This window comes from Corvus hawaiiensis, chromosome 1 (assembly GCF_020740725.1).
Source record: "Corvus hawaiiensis isolate bCorHaw1 chromosome 1, bCorHaw1.pri.cur, whole genome shotgun sequence".
Lineage (NCBI taxonomy): Eukaryota > Metazoa > Chordata > Aves > Passeriformes > Corvidae > Corvus > Corvus hawaiiensis.
Genome location: NC_063213.1, coordinates 45,025,533 through 45,043,557, shown reverse-complemented (window position 1 = coordinate 45,043,557; position 18,025 = coordinate 45,025,533). Strand labels below are relative to the sequence as shown.

General features: G+C 39.9%; 1 protein-coding gene across 8 annotated transcripts in view; it reads left to right on the top strand.

Annotated features, from left to right (window-relative positions):
- The first annotated feature begins 513 nt into the window (after positions 1 to 513).
- The window catches only part of WIPF3 (WAS/WASL interacting protein family member 3), a 35,139-nt gene continuing 17,627 nt past the window's right edge, over positions 514 to 18,025 (top strand). The window contains exons 1-2 of one of the 8 annotated variants that reach the window (XM_048302648.1): positions 514 to 600; positions 14,580 to 14,754. In XM_048302648.1, the coding sequence (XP_048158605.1) occupies positions 14,635 to 14,754 (120 nt within the window). In that variant the 5' untranslated portion in view covers positions 514 to 600; positions 14,580 to 14,634. Of the gene's footprint in view, positions 601 to 648; positions 905 to 1,464; positions 2,137 to 14,579; positions 14,755 to 18,025 lie in introns of those variants that run through there. The other 7 variants (XM_048302665.1, XM_048302684.1, XM_048302633.1 and 4 more) reach the window with 7 other exon arrangements.

Here is an 18,025-nt window from a genome sequence, read left to right as displayed (position 1 = left end):
TCCCATCTGCAAGCAGCCTTGGAATAAATCCAGAAGAAAACAAGATTACTTTTTTTCCAGGTGCTTCTAGTAGTGCAGAATCAGGGGTACAAAAGCCAAGGACACCCAGCCAGCTCCAAGTGCAAGACCCTCACGGTACTGCTGGGCAGAAGTGGCTTGGCAGGTGGACGTCTTTGGGCAGGGGGAGAAGGTAGTGCCATCTTTTTTCCGTGTCATGGGGCAGCACTGTGGCATCCACGTGGGCTTTTAAAAATATCTTTAGCTCTGCCGAGGCACCAGCATGTGGGAGGGTGCGCCAGGCTGCAGCTGGACTTCACCCGCGCACCAAAGTCGCCGCGTTCCCAGGGGTGGGGATGGAAAGTGGGACCCGCGGGTGGGCGGGGTGTGTATGAGTGTGCATGTGTGTTAAATTACTACTTTTAAAAATATATATTTATTTTTATTCCCTCGTGAAGACCGGGGCGGGCTTTTTCCCCTCAGGATCTTAAGATCCCTGCGCTCCTTCCCCCGCCCCCGCCAGCAGAGACGGGAGGCCGCAGTACCTGGCGCCCTCTGCCCGGGAGGAGCCGCCCCGGCCGCGACGGCACCGTCGCCGAGCAGGTGGGCGCGGAAGGGGCGCGGCGGCGGGGCTGGGGGTCCCCGGTGTCCCCGGGCTCCCTCACAGCTTCTGTCAGTCGAGGCGGGGGCGCGGTCGCCGCCTCCCCCCGGTCGCCGCTGGGGCCGGGCCGGGGCTCCCCCCGCGCTGCGGGGGCAGAGACGACTCGGCGGACAAAGTTCGGGCCGCGGCTCGGCCCCGGCCCCGGCAGCGCCCGGCCGGCGGGCAGCGAGGGCGCGGGGTGACCGGGACACCCGCGCCCCTGGGATGTGGGTACTCCCGGCGGCGGAGCAGGAAGCGTGGCTGCAGGTCAGGCACGGGCTGTGCGCGGTGCTGCTCCTCTTTTGCCAAGCAGAGGAACACGGGTTGTTTTCAGGCGGCGGTGGATGGGAAGAAGTTTTTTTTTCCTAGTTCTCGTCCTTGAAGTAGATGTGCTGGAATAGGTCAGCCGAGAAAACGGGGCTGACTGTGAAAACTACTGTGTATTAAATACTTACGTTCATATTGGAGGGGGGATGCTGGAGAAATGTTGGAAAGAAGCTCTTAAAGATTTAATAATAATTAACATGGGTAAAATTGAGACTAAAATCTAGTGACTTTCGCATCAGCCTGTTTGCGCTAATACGGAGCGACAGGGAATGTGTTGGTAAAGGGTAGCATGCGGATTTTTTATTTCTCTTTGGATATGCTCGGAGTTTGCAAAGGCATGGAGATGGTGGGTTATGTGACAGCCCGCATCCCTGGGGTGTGGAGGCGGGGTGGGTTTGAGTCGCACAAGAAATTCTGGGGTTTGAGAATAGGCAGGACACATGAGGCCAACATGCCTTAATTTTGTTTGGTCCTGAAAGTGGAATATTACTAAGCGAGATTTCTGAAAGATAGCAAAATAAGTCTGATTTAGGAGAGGAAACACTGATATAAGATAAAGTTTGAAGATTTCCACACAGAACGGTCGTGGAGCAGTCTGGATGTACGGGCTAAAGTCTGCAAGTGCTCCTGCTGATTCAGACAGTGACATATTGCTGAAATTGCGATAGCAGTGATACCTGTTACTGTGCACGCCGCATGAATCAAGTCGTTGAACTGCTTCCTGATACAATCAGGGTTTTCAGTTTCTCCATCTGTACGACCAGCACAAGTTCCTGTTTATTTAACAACGTGTGTTTGTATAATCAATGTTAACATCTTCCGTTCACGTGCCTTGTACTTGTCTTGGTTTTGAAAAGTAGTGAAGGACAAGCCATAGGGCAGATGATCAAGGACATGCATGCAACTTCATTCCGTGGTGGCAGTGGGAGCTGGGACACTTGTTAGGTCCGTGTGCGTGGGGATGGTTCCGGTTCGCTGCGTGAACCTGTGACCCAAAACAGTGTCCCGGCTGGAATGCGCAGGCGGTGCCGACGCTGCTGCCACCCACGGCTCGTACGGGACATTTCCCTGCGTGCAGTGGAAGGGTTGAGTCTGCCTTGCTGTCAGGTACCGGCTTCCATGTGCAAGGTAACATATGAGAAGCTCAGTGTGGGACCCTTAAAGCAGATTGCGTGAGTGTGCTTTTTTAAATTGATAGACTGCTTCGGCTGTTTTGCTGTAGATGGTGACAAAATCTGGGTTAGACTCATAACCACGAAGAATGCTGTGGGAGTTGATGTTTTTCCTGGAGAAGATGCAGGTTAGGGAATGGGGCTTGCAATTTAAGTATGAAACTTCTTTTATTTGTCTTTTTTAATCAAGGATATATATTCTCTAAAGACAGGGGTGTATAAATAGTTTGATCAGCTTTGCATACAGACTTTGGTTGCTTAGGGGCAGATGCAATGCTTAATTCATTAGCTGCAGTGCTCAAGTTATTGCTGGTTTGGATCTGTGCCTGAAAATGATTGAGATGCACTTGAAATTCAGATTCTGTGATTGTACTGCACTGGAAAGGGCAACATATGACTGTATTTATCAAATTATGTATTATAATACAAAGCATCTTCCTCTTTTTTTCTCTCACTCCTTCTGCACCTACAAGAGGAAATATAAACAAAGATCCTGTAGCATCTCAATTTCTGTTACTGCAGTAGGGGAATAGACAGTCAATATTTGGAGTCTGTACATAATGACTACTAAATCTGAATTTGCAGAAAGTATTTAGATTGTTGATTTTTAGCAGTGAATCAAAACACAGAAGTGTCACATCTCAGCAATCACACCGTGAAAGTCAGCACTGGTTGTTGAATGTCCTAACAGGATATAGCCAGATGCTAATAGATGATCTTTATACTTAGTAATTTTATTGCTTGATGAGGTCAGTATTTTGGGAAACTCATTGTCCTCTGAAAAGAAGGCCTTGAACAGAAAATAGTATCTTAGTCATAACAAATAGAAAAATATTTGCACACTTTAAGAGAGAGATGTTGAGAACTCCGAAGTAGAATAACACAATTTAGTATTTTACATCTAAAATAAATATTAACTTATGTTAAGTATTAAAAAGTTTAATATTAATATTTTTAAATACTTTAGCTCCAAAGAGAAGCAAAACATTGAAAATATTGATATCAAATCTCTTTGTAATTCATAACTCACAGATAAGAATTACATTATTTTTTCAGAAGCATTTGCTTTTGTGGAAGCTTTTCTTCTCTGTGCTCTGTGACTGGGACAAATTCTGTTCAGTCATGCAGAGTAGGTGAGACTGGACAGGCTCAGCTCAGCTTTCTTGCCCTGTAAGTTACTGATCCTGCATGTGTGTGAGCATCTGCTGCATTATTATGTGCATATTTTATGCAGTTAATTTAAGCTCTAATAAATGAGATCACAGATGAAAAGTTGAAACTCTGGGGAAATATTTGGCTCTGCTATGCCAGAATAAAGATTCCTGTCTTCTTCAGAGTGTATGTGAAATTAGTATCTAAATAAACATAATAATCAAGTGAGATATCCAGTAAAGTCTTTTATCTAGAAGTCTTTAGTACTCACATTACACTGAGTTACCAGTGGCTGCTATGCAGTTTTGAGATGCAGCTTTCTGGAATGCCTTTAACACTGTTCTTATAGATCTTCCTCAATTAGTCTGTGTTCTTACACAAAGTAGTTACTGTCTTTGAAAGACTGAAGCTTTCTGAAAACGGGCTTATAGTAGCAAAACCTTCATGGTACTTCACAGTTGCTTTTTTATCTGCGGTCATTCTGCATCAGGGTTCTCTGGTGGCTTTGTAGCCAGGATGAACAGAGATATAAAGAGTGTTATATTTGCAAACAGAAAAAAATGTCCTTGGGGTTTCCAGATTGGAAAGAAAGAAACTGTATTTTTAGACAAAATTGTATTTTTTTGAGCACACCCACCTTAATTTGACTTCTGAGTATTATGAAGTGGACTCATTCAGTATTACATACATGACAGCTGTAAAGCTGCCTTTTCATTGCTTTGAAAGTATGTGAAAAAGCTAAAGGATTTTCGGGAGATGCAAAAACATGCCACGGTAATTGAAACAACAGCTGAAACAGATTTCACTACCAGAAATATCTCTCTCTCAAATAAGATCATGCATCTTCTTTGCATTGACCCTGTGTCAGCTTTCACCATTGTACAAATAGATATATATATAACTGTCTGTGGTGTGAATGGTGTCACTCTGTAGCCAGCCCAGGCAGAGCAGAGCAGCACAGCACCTATGCTATAGCTACAGTGTTAAGTGCTGAAGTGAAAAGCAGAGGAAAACTGGGCCAAAAGTCCCTACAAGATTAAGTTCTCTAAGCATAAGAACAGAAAATTCAGCGTGAAAGCACTTGCTCAGTCTTGACCCTGCTCTTAAAAGTGTCTAAGAAAACCAAACAAACTGTGTCTGCTCTGCAGCTTCTGTGTAATGGATATTCTACAACCTTCATTTACACCGGTGGCAACTGCAGTGTCTGCCTTGACAAATGGAAGTGTTGGCTATAAATTACAGTGCTTCTGCTTCATTCATAAGAGAGGGGTAAAATGAATGAAGTGAATGAGTAAGTTCAGAGATAGTAACCCCTTTGTGCTGGTCTCTTTCACGAGCCATACACAGGTCTGTAAATGACTGCTGTACCATTTAAGTTTTCCTAGTTCTCTATCGTGTTTTCCATAAGTAACAAAAAAAAAAAAAAAAGGAGGAGAACAGAATATGGTACTGGATCACAAAGAAGGTCTTGGGATTTTTCGTTCCTCTTTTGTACTTTATTGTTTAAAGCTATTATAGTATTTCTTTCCTAACTGGCATAGTTTTGTGTGAGAGAAAAATATGTATGCACCAGCACTACTGATGTGTATAAAACAGTCCTGACAGGTTTTTGGCCTTTGTCCAAGTCAGTTACACATTTTTAATGTGCTAAAGAAGAAAGTAAATAACCCTATATCTGTTCAAAATCTATAGACCTGCTGTGTTAGTTGAGTAGACACATAAAGAAAACCATGCGTATAAAAGGCAAGCCAGGCTTACATACCAGGAAAACAGACTGGGGCTTTAGCAACTTATTTTCAGAGGGAATGTTTGCTCCTCTTGAGGATATGTAAATCACTGCAAAAGTATCTGTCAAATTCTGCCTGGGATTTGGACAGAAAGTTGCTTTTATTGGTCAGTTGTGTGAGTGTGAACAGCTTAACACGTTAGAGATATTACTTCTGTTGATGTAGATTGTGTTTCTTTGAATATTTTCAGACTTATACCCTAAAGAACTGATCTCACTTCCACTGAAAACAAAGGAAAATTTGGCATAAAAAAATAAGAGGTGGATTAGTCCTTAGGTTAGTAAATTGGCAGAGGAGGTGGAGACTCTCTCTGTAATGTACTGTGTGAGTGATAGATGTGGGGCCTAACAGGGCATTTAATGCAGAATGAAAGCCGTTTTTAGCCTTGAAATGACTAAGTAGCAAGGAAATTATGCAGAAGCAGATTGTACAAAATATTCTTGGATCAAGTGATCATGAGTTTACATTAACTTAACATTAGGACAACTGATGCAGTTCCACGTGGGGGTACTTGGGCTTGCTCTGAACAAGCTGTACCAAGAGCTGCAAAGGCCTGGTGTAGTTGCAGAACGAGTATACTGTGGTTGCTTTGCTCCTTTCCTCTGCCCAGACTGTTTTACCTGCTTGTTTTTCTCCAATACTTCAATCTTTTATCCAATCCATCAGGTGGGGCTTTGTACATTGGCACTAATACTTACAAGTTCTAGTCAGGATATACATCCTGATATCTCCTAGAATCACATTTTCTGGGTTTTTTTTGCAGAGCTGGATCAGCCTAGCTCTGCATTTCTTCTGTTTTTTCTCAGTACTAATAGCCTGTGCTATTATGCTCTAGTATCATCATGCAGAGTTACTTACTTTTGCACCATGCACAGTGTTTCTTTCCCCAGGGCAGACAACTCTACCTTTTAAATAAAATGCCTCTTCTCGCCTAGCCTTGCATCAACAGCAGGCAACAGGTGCTGTGAATGGTGACATGGGCAAAGAAAGTGGAGTGGGAATGGAGAGACTGGTAAACCACTAGAAAAGGGACGAAATATTCACAAAGTGAAATAAAGAAAGAGGAAGGGCCAGATCCAGACTGGTTAATGTGAAATTTGAAGTCCAAAACCAGCATAAAACCTCACACCAGAATTCAGGGGAGCAAGTGAGTCCTCATCTTTAACCTGCTTGGTCTGATGGTAGCAGATACTGATTGCTCTGAAAGTATACTTGGGAGCTGTTCACAGAAAACCACTTTTCTCCTTTGTGCCTATGGTAGATACAAATGCAAAAATATCTTCTATTGCCATTTAATCTCTAGAATCATTTTCCTTCTTCATCAGGCAGCAAAGTTAGTTGAGTGTTTTCGGATCCCTGATGTTCATTGCTTATGCCATGTGTACAGGTAGATATCAAACACAAATTCCTCTGTAAATATAATGACTTTCCCAAGAAATTACAAGTCCTTTTCCTTCATTTCCCAAGAAATGAAGTCCTTTAGTAAGTTAAAGGGTTGAAACTTCAGTTTAATAAATTCATATTGTTTTTTTCTGAGAACTTTGTTTTACTAGCAATTCAGAACTAGGTCTACAAATCAAAACATCTTTTGTCTGGGATTATTTTTTTTGTTGCAATTGAAAATGACTGCAATTTGTTGTTCATTGTACAAAGTAAAATCATTTTCCTGAGTAAATGGATGTAAGATTGGAGCTAGATACTTTGGGCACCGTCTTTAAAAACAGCTAACAATTTTCTGTACAAGAAGACATATTTACACCTTTATGCACACAGGAAGTTTGATATCAGCTTTGACACTCAAGGGACAATGAGAACATATTGCATATTATTTTTTCAGAACAATGAGTTAGTTAAAATAGCAAAAATGCAATATTAAGGTAGCATAGCAAGGCTTTCTTAACAACACAGGGGTTTATAGTTAGGTACTTGTAAATATGGAAGCCTTACCTTGGTGTAAAGACCATCTGAGATGAAGCTATCAATTATGTCATTGAAATGGAACAGCAGCTTCAATGGGATTGACAGAAAAGGACATGAAAGTGAGAATGAATAAGCATGTTCAGAAGTTACAGTTTAAATTGTTAGGCCTTTAGGGCTAACATTTTTACCACTGGAAATTGATTTGGAATGGTAATTAGGTAATCACAATTTCACTGAAAACCAAAATCAAAGCTTCCCTGTCTTTCTTTGAGGTGAGGATTTCCCTGGCAACTTATTCCTGCAGGTCATTGTGTTTTACATCCCTTGTGAAAGACAGTTCTCCTTATCACATACGGTGACCACAGTCCATGCTGAGGCCTCATACTGTATTGCAGGAAAGAATGGTGCATGTTTAACAGCAAAATTTATTTTTCTTGCATGGCCAGTATTAGATTGTCTCTTAAGCTGGTAGCTATCAGCCTGATGTGGCATGCATACAGGTTTCTGTAAATTTATCTTTTCTACATGTAAAGCTCTGAAAATAGAACCTCTGATAAAATTTCATGTGGTTGAAAGTGGAAATTTCAGAATTATTTAAGAACTGGATTTTTAAAGTCCTCTAGTCTTCCAATACCCACGTTTGCAAATTCTTTTCACTTGACTGACATTTTAAAACAGGGTTTGAGCTGTCTATAGCAAATATAGAAGAGCAAGATGCTGAATACTGCCTTGTTTGCATTTTCTATTTTGATGCTAGCTACTTAATTGGAAAGCAAAACTTTCTTCTGTTAAGGAAATTGGTTAAACAATGTTTGAAATTTTTTTTTGTGGAAACCATTCTGTGTACAGGTATACTTTTCAAATAACTCTGTATTATACAAATACAGAGTAAATAAATATATGATTAACTATAAAGGAATATATCATTAATAATTATGTGAAAAAATACAATTAGCTTCTTAGCAGAAGCTTCAAAACTTGCAAATGTTAACCTGAAACATCAAATTACCTCTACAGAGAGAGATCAAGTGCTGCTCACACTGATACTCTTGAGGAGTATAAGAGTAAACAGCTGTCTTCAGAATGTGGCAGTGACCTTGAACTTCTACTGAGCTGCACTTTCTTTAGCTTAGGCCAATGATTAACTTTGCTATTATCAAATACACCATTGTTTGTATATCTGTCAGTGAAACAAGCCGTGTCTGTCTTTGTGTGGATGATGCGGTATTAATTTCAAGGAAACCCTTCATATAAATTGTTTCCTTTGAAAAGTTATGTCTTTGTGCAAGTCCTAATTACTTCTAATTTACCTCATTTGTCTTTGGACTCTCTAACTTCAGGTTAACACTACTATAGGCACAACATATTTCTTGTTGGTATGTGTTGTTCTTTTACTCTTTATTTGAAAGAGGATGATGAATTCTCTTATTCTGCTCCCTTACAATCAGTCATCTATGGCAGATCCCCATGGAGCAGAGGAAGCTACACCCTGAAATAGTCATATGTAGGGATGTGAAGTCATCTGTGCAGCTTTGCCTCTGAAGGGAGGTTTGTCAAGCCATAGCACTGTAATTTCTGCCCTCAGCACCACAGGGAGCCCAGCAGAGATCTGCTCACAGCACACATGGAAGCAAGGCGTCTTCAAATTCCTGTCCTGCTGGGTCAGCCCTGGACAGCTTGTGGCAATTTTATCAGGCTTCTGACAGAGTAAGAATCATGCTGGGTTTTTTTCAGGCAGAAAGGGGATGCAGCCCTTAACTGCATTAAGCCTGGTGGAAATAGTCCAAGCTGAGGGAAACTTACGGTCCTTGGCTTAAATTCAGGATACTGTTACGTGCTTTGAGACAATCCTGCAGACCCTGTAGAAGACCAGTGCTGCTTATAAGTATTTCATCAGGTATTTAATGGAGAAAGAGCCCTTCATTAAGGTTTGCACATTCCAATGAAATTGAAAAAGCCAGATGCTGCCTTTAGTTGCAGTGATGTAAGTGGTGACCGAGAGCAGAAATTTCTCTCAAGTTGTACACAGTTCAGGTGTACAACTGTTAGGAGATGGTGAAAGGCTGGAGTTTTCTTAGTCAGCTGTAGGAATATACATGTGAAAGTCTTAATATACATATAGTAAGATTGGTATGTGTATGGGTGTTTGCCTTTCTTCTGTAAATGAAGGTTCTAACAGTTTGACACTTCTGCACAGTTCTTAAATGTCTCAAATGCAGCAGGGACTCTCAGCTCTTTTGTGAATGGGGTTATCTTTGCAGGGTGAAAAAGAGACAGGATATTCAGAGGCTCTACCTTGATTCTTCCTTGTTCTGTTCTCTAAACACAAAATGTCATTAACACTCTAAAAAGAAGAAAAGATGTAGCATCCAATGCTTAAAAATTAAATGGCTTGATTCTCTTAAAATTAGAATCTAGACCAGCTCATTCCAAACAGAAGCTTTTTTCAAGTCTTTTCCAGTTGTGTGATAGTGACAGCAGGAAAGTTGATCTGTGTAACACACATCTACTCTTCTGTTTTTAATCTTCCCTGTATCTACACGTGTTGTATTGTCTTTAAAAGATCTGTGGAGTGCACATACCAATGATTTCAGCTGTTCTTCAGTGATGTTTCACAGGAGCAAATGGGCACACAACTACACTCATTGTCTACTTTTCAGACCATGAAAATTGAGCAGATGCTTAGTGATGCTGTTTTTTCACAAGTGATTTTGAAATTATTTGACTTTTCTGTTGAAATATAAGGACTTAAAAGCTGTAACTCAGAACAGTACAGTTAATGAGGAAATCGTATTTGATTATATAAAAGTTGATTAAAAGATAAAACCAGTTTGTGGTCTACTTTTTTCTTCAGTTTTTAGTCAAGAAAATAAGACCAATATTATAGATTAGGTTTCCTGCACACCTTTGAAATATCCACCCCAGCCTCTCCTTTGAAGGAAGAAAACCTGTACATTTCCCCAAAGCTGTATTACCTACTTCAGAGTGTACAGCTGCAGTGATTGCAAATCCAGTAATAATGAATCAGTTTTTTTGCAGTCCTTTCTCCAATTTGGTTATAAGAGTCAGATTTTCAATTCCAACTGTGTTGTTTCATATTAATGACTATACCACCTAAAGACCTAAGGACATTGGCCATTTAAAAAATACCCCTATTTAGAGTTTAGTGCATTAATGCATATTATGCACATTTAAATAATTGTGATTTTTTTTTCCCTCTGTCTTTTCCCCTTCTAGACATTGTACTAAATTGAAGGTACAGCTGTTTCATGCATTTCCTTTCCTTGATGGGTGAAGGTATTTTAGAATAGTTTTTGCAGGCACACCTGTGGTGGTTCTGCTGAATGTCAGTGTGGCAGGAGACATGTCAACTGCTGTCCAAAATCCACTGTTTCTTAGTGTGGCTCTCTGCTCCCATCAGGATTTTGTTTTAGTGTGAGCCCTGCACTGCTGCTGTGGCAGTGACACTTCAGGAGGAGACTTTTGGGAAGCGTTTGGATCAGAGTTTGTGCATGTCTGGCAGCTGGGCAAAGTGAGAACAAAGCTACAGAAAAGCTTAGGCAGAGGTTTTGAGTTTCCCACGGGCAAATCCAGGACAAGATTGAAAGAGCAGTCCATGAAGAAGAAAGATCTTCACCTCCTCTGTCTCGTTGACACTTTAAAATTAAAGTCTGGGTGAAGACTTTATTTGGGCCTTCAGAAATGTAGAGATTGAGTTCTTACACTGATCACTGCAGTGTGGTTCTTAAACCCAGCTGCTATTCAAGCATGTGTGGTGAGAACACACAAGGAACAATCTGTGACACCTGAAATTACCAGGTTTAGAATTATCCTTACCAACAGAACAAAAGAAGACCAATTGTTTTGAGATCAGAGAAGAGTAATAATATTCTCTGACTGATGAGAAGTTCACTGCCTTGTGAGAAGTAAAACAACTCAAAAAGTATAACAAGTCCTTGTAAATGTACTTTTGAATTAAAATTCTTATATTCCACAAAGCTGATGCTGAGCAGTAGAAGAAACTATTTTGCTTGGAACAAGGTAGAGTCATCTGCAGTGGAGTGCAAATGGGATCAAACTAAGAGAAGGAGAAATTAGGCTGCGTGTCAGGCAATTTGAACTAAAAGAGTTATTTGGGAAAGAGCTTCCCAAGGGAAATAATAAAAGCCACATTATTTGGGACACCTAAAATTAGAATACAGAAAGCACTAAAAAAAATGTACAACCTTGCTTTGGTAGGGAGATGGACTAGAACAGGCAGGGTTTGGGATTTTTTCTCTTTTTTAGCAATAAATTCTACAATTGTTGGGCTTGATTCTGTTTTGTGATGTTTAAGTCAACGAAAGATTTACATTGCTTCTTGTCTTAGGAAACTGAGGTTAAACATACAGGCTTCTCTCCTCCACCTATTGCCAGCTTTTTGAATTGTATCTTTTTATTTCTGTCCCTCAGGAGTAGTTCAGACCCTTCTCTTCCAATTATAGGTATGTATATTTAAAGGAGTGGAGAAAGGTCACATGTGTCTTAAGGATCCTTTGTAGCATTTCCCTCTTGCCTGGCTCTTACAGACACTAGAGCTGATCAGTATGATACTCCTTTTTTTGTTTTAATTCAGAGTTTATTTAGATTATTATGTGGAAATCCATGAACTCGGCATGTTCTGAAGCTATTGTGTGAAATTGCTGGCCATGGTTTTTTATATAATATGTATAATATATATACTATATTATATATATTATATTTATTTAATATATCTATTATTTTTATATATATATTAAAATATATATATATATAAAAATATAATGAGAGGTTAATTAAATACAGCCTTTAACCAAGGAACAGAGGCCTCCAAGTAACATGTGTTGATGTATTGGAAGTGTTGCAGCCTTCTCCATAATTTTCTTCCAATACAGTCCACGTGAGATAGCTGCAGTATTACAAAAGAGGTTCTCGTAGCCAATCCTACATATTAAAAAGTGTAGATCATGCAGTTATGACTAAAAGCTAAGAGCCAAATGTTTTTTATTGTAAGTTAGCTTGAAGATTCCTGCCTTTATCAACATGCAGCGTCTACTTGTGAGGTGGCAGCGCTCCTTACAAAGACCACTTGAACAAATAGAGCCCTAATGTGGAAAATGGTTCTTCATTGTGTAGGCATTACCCTGTTACAGTGCTGGTATAAAAACCATGAATTTTAATGAATTTAAAAAGCATGCCAAGGTCAGGACATCGAACCTTTGAATTTGTGGTAAGAGACAAAAGATGGTTTATTTGTAGGGGGTTTGAAACAGCATGGGAGGAAAGCTCTATGGTGTCTCCAGTATTTCATTCAAGGGCTGTGTGTTATAACCCCACTAAATGCATTTTTCCCTGATGCCACTGGACAGGAGGATATGGGAGTGGGATATATGGTGAACATTTCCTCTGCACTGAATTTTGGGTTGTAGATAGTCACACAGTTTCTAGTCCTTGAATTTTGGCTGCATCATTTGGAGGAACAGGTGCTGGGGCAGGAACTGGTAGAGAGGCAGCTAGAAAAGTCATCTGATGGCATTTCAGATTGTGACTTTTAAATAGCAAGAGCCGATTCCCATTTCCTCTCTCCCGCTGCTGCTTGCCTCCAGTGTGCTCAACCTCCTGCTGCCATTCATGTGGTCTGCCACAGGAGCGTGGGTTCTATTTTTTTTTTTTTTCTAATTTGACTAAGAGCATATTTTCCATTCTAAATCCTTAATGAAGACAAAAGGTCTGTATTGCAGGGTAGGAAGATACTAGCCCGAAACATATTATTAGCTGGGAAGACTCATTCTCCTTATGTCCATGTTTTTGAATGGCTTAATTGAGGAAAAGAGATATCTTCTGATAACGGGTTTTTGAATAGGGCAACAATGAGGGTGGAATGGTGGAGATGCTGTGATGCCAGCTTTCTTGGAAAGCTTCATTAAGTGATTATTAAAGTGATTGCAACCAATTCTGTTACATATCAGGGTGCTCTGATATGCCAGTCCTTTGAATAGCAATCTCTCAAGGGAGAAAGTGAGCATTTCAGAGGCTCTGCATGTTTAATTTCTGACTGATCTCCCATTAAGTATTTTACGAGATAGAGAAGGAGAAAAATACTCAGATATTATCTGGATATTGTTCATGTACACTAGGTAGGAAGTGAACAAGTCTGCATGTACATTTTAATTTCACTGCCTGTTCCAGTCTAACCCTCTAACAAAACAGCCAGATATTCCCCAGATATACAAGACTGTAACTTGCCTCATTTCTGTGTCGTCTTCTCTCCTGAACTTTTCCAGATTTAACTGTCGTGCCTCCTCCTTGCACAGATGATCCTGGAAAAGAGTGGAGTGTCTGCTTTTAAAAATAAAGGGAAAACCAGGGGGAATTGGGTCTGGGAATTGTGGTCTTTTCAACTTAACATCCATTTCTAGTAAAACATCAAAATGTGAAAAATGTTTTTAAGACCTTGCAGGAGACAGGAAAACAAATTATCACCTAGAGAGATGTATAAAGAGAAAATGCGAGACACCAATGTAATTTCTTGTTAAGATAAAGCCTTGCAGACAGGAAAGACAAAGCATATGACATATTTTGTGTTATTGTAGGGTTTTTGATACTCTTTTATATGACATTGTGAAGAGTCTCAGAAGATAGTTGTGACATGATGGATGTAGAACGAGATGTAAAACTAGATGTGTTCAGAGCATTGATCCAAGTGTCACTACCAAAAGAAGATTTCAAGTATGGCTTGCAGAGGGCTCTCTTTGGCACTGCCTAGTACTTTCATTTGCAACTTTACTAATGAAATACAGGGGTTTCTTGTTAACTTTAAGGATGACTGAGTCATGCTGAGGGCTGGGTTAGGTATGAAAATCAGTGAGTGATGCACCATCATTCTCCAAAAAAATTTTTTTTAAAAAAGCATATAGCTTTTGTTGGAAGATACGTGTCTTTTTGTCAGTGTATTACTAAAGAATTGTGAAAATTAACATTTAAAAATGGCAGGAAAAACACATGACTTTAACACTTGAGATGTCTGGCCCTTGATATGATATCATTTGGTAATAGAAGCTTTAATTTGTAGAATTATTTCTTTATTTATTATTCAGTCGTGAGGGGGTTTTTTTTGGTTGTTGTTTAGACATTGAGTAAGTCCGCTGAACCTTAAAAAGTCCCTTACTCTCTCCTTAGAGCAGCAAACCTCTGGCTTAAAGTCAACAGAGTTTTTTTCCCAGCAGGAGAGTCTACATGTGGTCTACTGTGATTTGTTCTCTGCATTTCAGGGCTATGGGCTAGGTTAAGGCAAGATGTAATATTTGGACAGGCTAGCATCTACGCATTTGGTACTCATGGCACTGGCCCAGATCCGTGAGCTTGCTCTTTAGATGTATGTTGTCATCATAACTGTAATGAGGCTGTTCGTACTGTAGTTTTGGAAGCAGTGCAGTATAAAAGTCTTCAGTCTGCTGAGAGCTAGATATTTGGCCAATCTTCAGCTTGCAGAGTATAAACACATTCCTCTCTGTTTTTTCTTTTTATTCTTCCACTTTTCCTTCTCCTCCCTTCCTTCTCCTCAAGGAAATAGACTTTGGCTATATTGTTCACAACTGCGTGAAGCTAGAAATCCGAGCGGATGCCTGTGCCACCACCGCCGCCGCCACCTCCTCCTCCACCACCTCCACCACCTTCTGGAGGGCCCCCTCCACCACCACCACCACCACCTTCTGGAGGGCCCCCTCCACCACCACCACTGGTAAGACTGACTTTTCATTTCTATGAGCAAAAGCTTAGCTGTAGTAGCCAGCTCAGAGCCCACAGGATTTTGGCATGGATATTCATAGCAAATATCTGGGGCAGATGTTTGTTTTGCTGGCACTGGTTCTTCTGTTCATTACAGCAGTGGTCTCCAAAGTGGGGTGTGTGAGATGATCCATTGGTGCGTGGGATGAAAATACTGGAACTTCATCATACATGTGTACACTTTATAAAGAAATAAACCTATGTATATTGGGGTGCATGCTCAAAATTTTTTTTACTGCTAGGAGTGCAGGATCAAAAAGTTTAGAGATGATTAGAGTGTATATGGTGAGAATTCAGCATTTGTGAATACTTCTCCAGCCACGGGGAATTCATTTTTGTATTGGTAATGGACAGATGGTAAGTATTAGTTTCTTCATCCTTTTTCTTACAGCTCCTATTAAGACTCACAGTGTTCAGCTGTAGGTTTTGCCCTTTCTAGCACAGGGCGTCTTCCTGGGGATACAGCACAATATTCTTTTGTGCATGTGCAGGAACAATTACAGCTTGTAACAGATCATTACTGTGTGTGTCATGAAGTAGAACATGTGCCTTGCCAGCATGTTTGCAATAAGAGAAGGATGCTCTGGGTGAATATTCAGGGTATTACATTTTCATATACCTTCACAATCAATTATTGTACCTATGGTACAATATTTAACTATTTAAGTAGTTCCTTGAATTCTGTGATCAGTTGGTCATAACCTGTTTCTACATTGAAATTCTTAAACTTTTTTTGAAGGAGTAGAACCTGGCACAGTTGTGTTCAAGTCATAAAATCTCTCCTGACTGTTTTTCATATGTTTTTCTGTCACTGCTGTACTTATTTGCAGAGTATGTTAGTCTCTGTAGCAAAACAGTACATGGTACTTCAAATGTACTTCAAAAGTACTTCAAATTTATTTTTTTTTAAGAGCAACATTTCTCCCTTGCATTCCCTGGCATCTCTGCCTGTTTTGTTCCCAAGAAGGTCAGTTGATTTTGTTTGGTACTGTTCATAATGGTCTTCTGTTATCTTTTTTCTAGAAGGAGGTTTCCTTGCAAGTTTCTCTCTGCTACTTTACAGGCTGAACCATTTTGTAAAACTCCCCATGAGTTGTGGAGATGAGGAGGAGGAGGATAAAGACAGCAAATGAAATAAGCAGTGTTTTATTCTTTTCAGCATTCAGTTTCAACTTTGGCACCATGAGCAGTGTTTCCAATTGGCAATTCTTCTGGGCTGGTACACAACCTATACTTAGATACTGAAATAAGTGGGCTGCATATTGTGAGCAGCTTAATGCTCACAACTGCAATTAAAGTCAACAGAAGCTACAAATGTTCTTATCCTAATAAATTCAGATCAGTAAAGTATGTAGAGACATTTTTAGACTCCTCTAACATATGCCAATTGTAAATGACTTGAGAAAGCTAAGAAGACCCCTATGGATCATTATGAACAAGTTTAGGGTTTTTGTTTTCCCTTCCCTTTTCTGACAACTAAAGCCACTACTGTGATAGGGTTTTGATACAAGAAGGCTTATTTTCATATTTTATTTGGATCATTCTGTTTCAAATGGGGTGGTCTCTGTACAAGACATGCAGAATTTAGAGTCAGCTTAATCTTGGTGACATGATACATACTAGGTGTGTTTCTAATTAATGCCTGATATTAAAGTCTTGCTTTTAATAAGTGTTGATACTAAAAAGAGCATATGAATCAGCACAAATAATTAGTAAAATAGTGTGGCAGAACATTGTTTTTTCCTGCAACAACAACATTACTTTTCCCTGTCAAAACTGAATGAGAGACAGGATCAGGAATCTGCCTGGTGAGTTTAGCAGAAGCACAGAGTCAGCTCTCCAGCTGGAGCCAAGTTACAGAGTAAAATCTTATAGTTGGGGAGTCTGCAAAAACTTGCTACAGACCCTGTTTTCTTTTACTAGATAGCCCTTTGCTAGAAATTGGCATTTGTCTTTTACAGTTGCTAAACTGCCCAGCTGTTGTTACAGCTGCTACAGCAAGATCTACAGTTGGGGGATGGAAGAAGGAAAAATTTTAACAGGCATGTAGCTTTAAGGAAAACCTTCAAAGCAAATAAGTCATTATTTGGCCAACAGCTAGAAAAGTTCCAAAGTAAACAGCACAGTGATTTTTTTTATACTGGTATGATTAAACCAGAGTAACATTTGCATGTTAGCAAATAAAAGTTAGGTTTTAATTTCACTATTGATATGCAGGTGAGCCACTAGTTTAACTTACTTGATTTATGTTAAAAGAAAAATGCCTATGTGTAGGTGGAGGCTTTAGAATCCTGTCGTTTTTCATGATGCTATGGCAGGGGTACCATAGACTTGCCTTGCTTTTCTAGTTATGGATAATAGCCACACTTTCCCCTTGCTTTCATTATCAAGAGATTTTTAGCACATGTAGTCACCACGTTATCTTTTTTCCTACACATTTTCTTCATGAATATTGTGAGCCATGATCCCAAATAATTTTGCAGTCCTTACTTCATGGAAATTCTAACCACTGTTGGCACGTAGCTTTTTCGTCCTGTTAACTCCTTCCTAAGGCAGAACAAAGGTTCTTTCCTAGTGTTTTCTAAGATTTTTGGCCTTGTTCCTACAGTTTTCTAAGACTTTTGGACTTCCTAATACTCTGTAAGTACTTGTACTGAATTTTATTCACAGAATTTTTTACAAGATAATATAAAGTGATTTGGAGATGGTATTTAAGACATGCTAGGAGCCACCTGTGCCCAACAGCCAAAAAGTTACTGGCTGTAAGAGCAAACTTAAAAGAAAATGATGTGGATTTCTCAGGACAGAATGGTAGAGTGGCTGAGTCAAAATGTAAATATATCTAATTAGATTAATTGAGCATGTCTTCAAATGCCTGCCTTCTGGGGGTCATAGAGATGAGAGGGGTGAGTAGGCAGGATAAAACTGTGCCCTGATGTATTTTCTGGCACTGGCTTACACAATTCAGATCTCTTCTTGTTTCCTTTCCCCCTACATCTTAACAAGGCACACTTAGAAAGGAGGCATAGGGTTTCGTTCCAAAGCTCTTTTAATTTATGTGTATGTCATGTAAGGTTCTTTCATAGAGTTTCTGTTGGTGGTGTTGGGGAAGAGGGTGGTAGGTTTGGAGCTTTTTAAAGCTTTCTGCTCATCAAAATCTTCATTTTATTCCCCCTTTATTTCTTTTACCGCTCTTGCCTTTAAGTTTGGCATATGAGGCAACC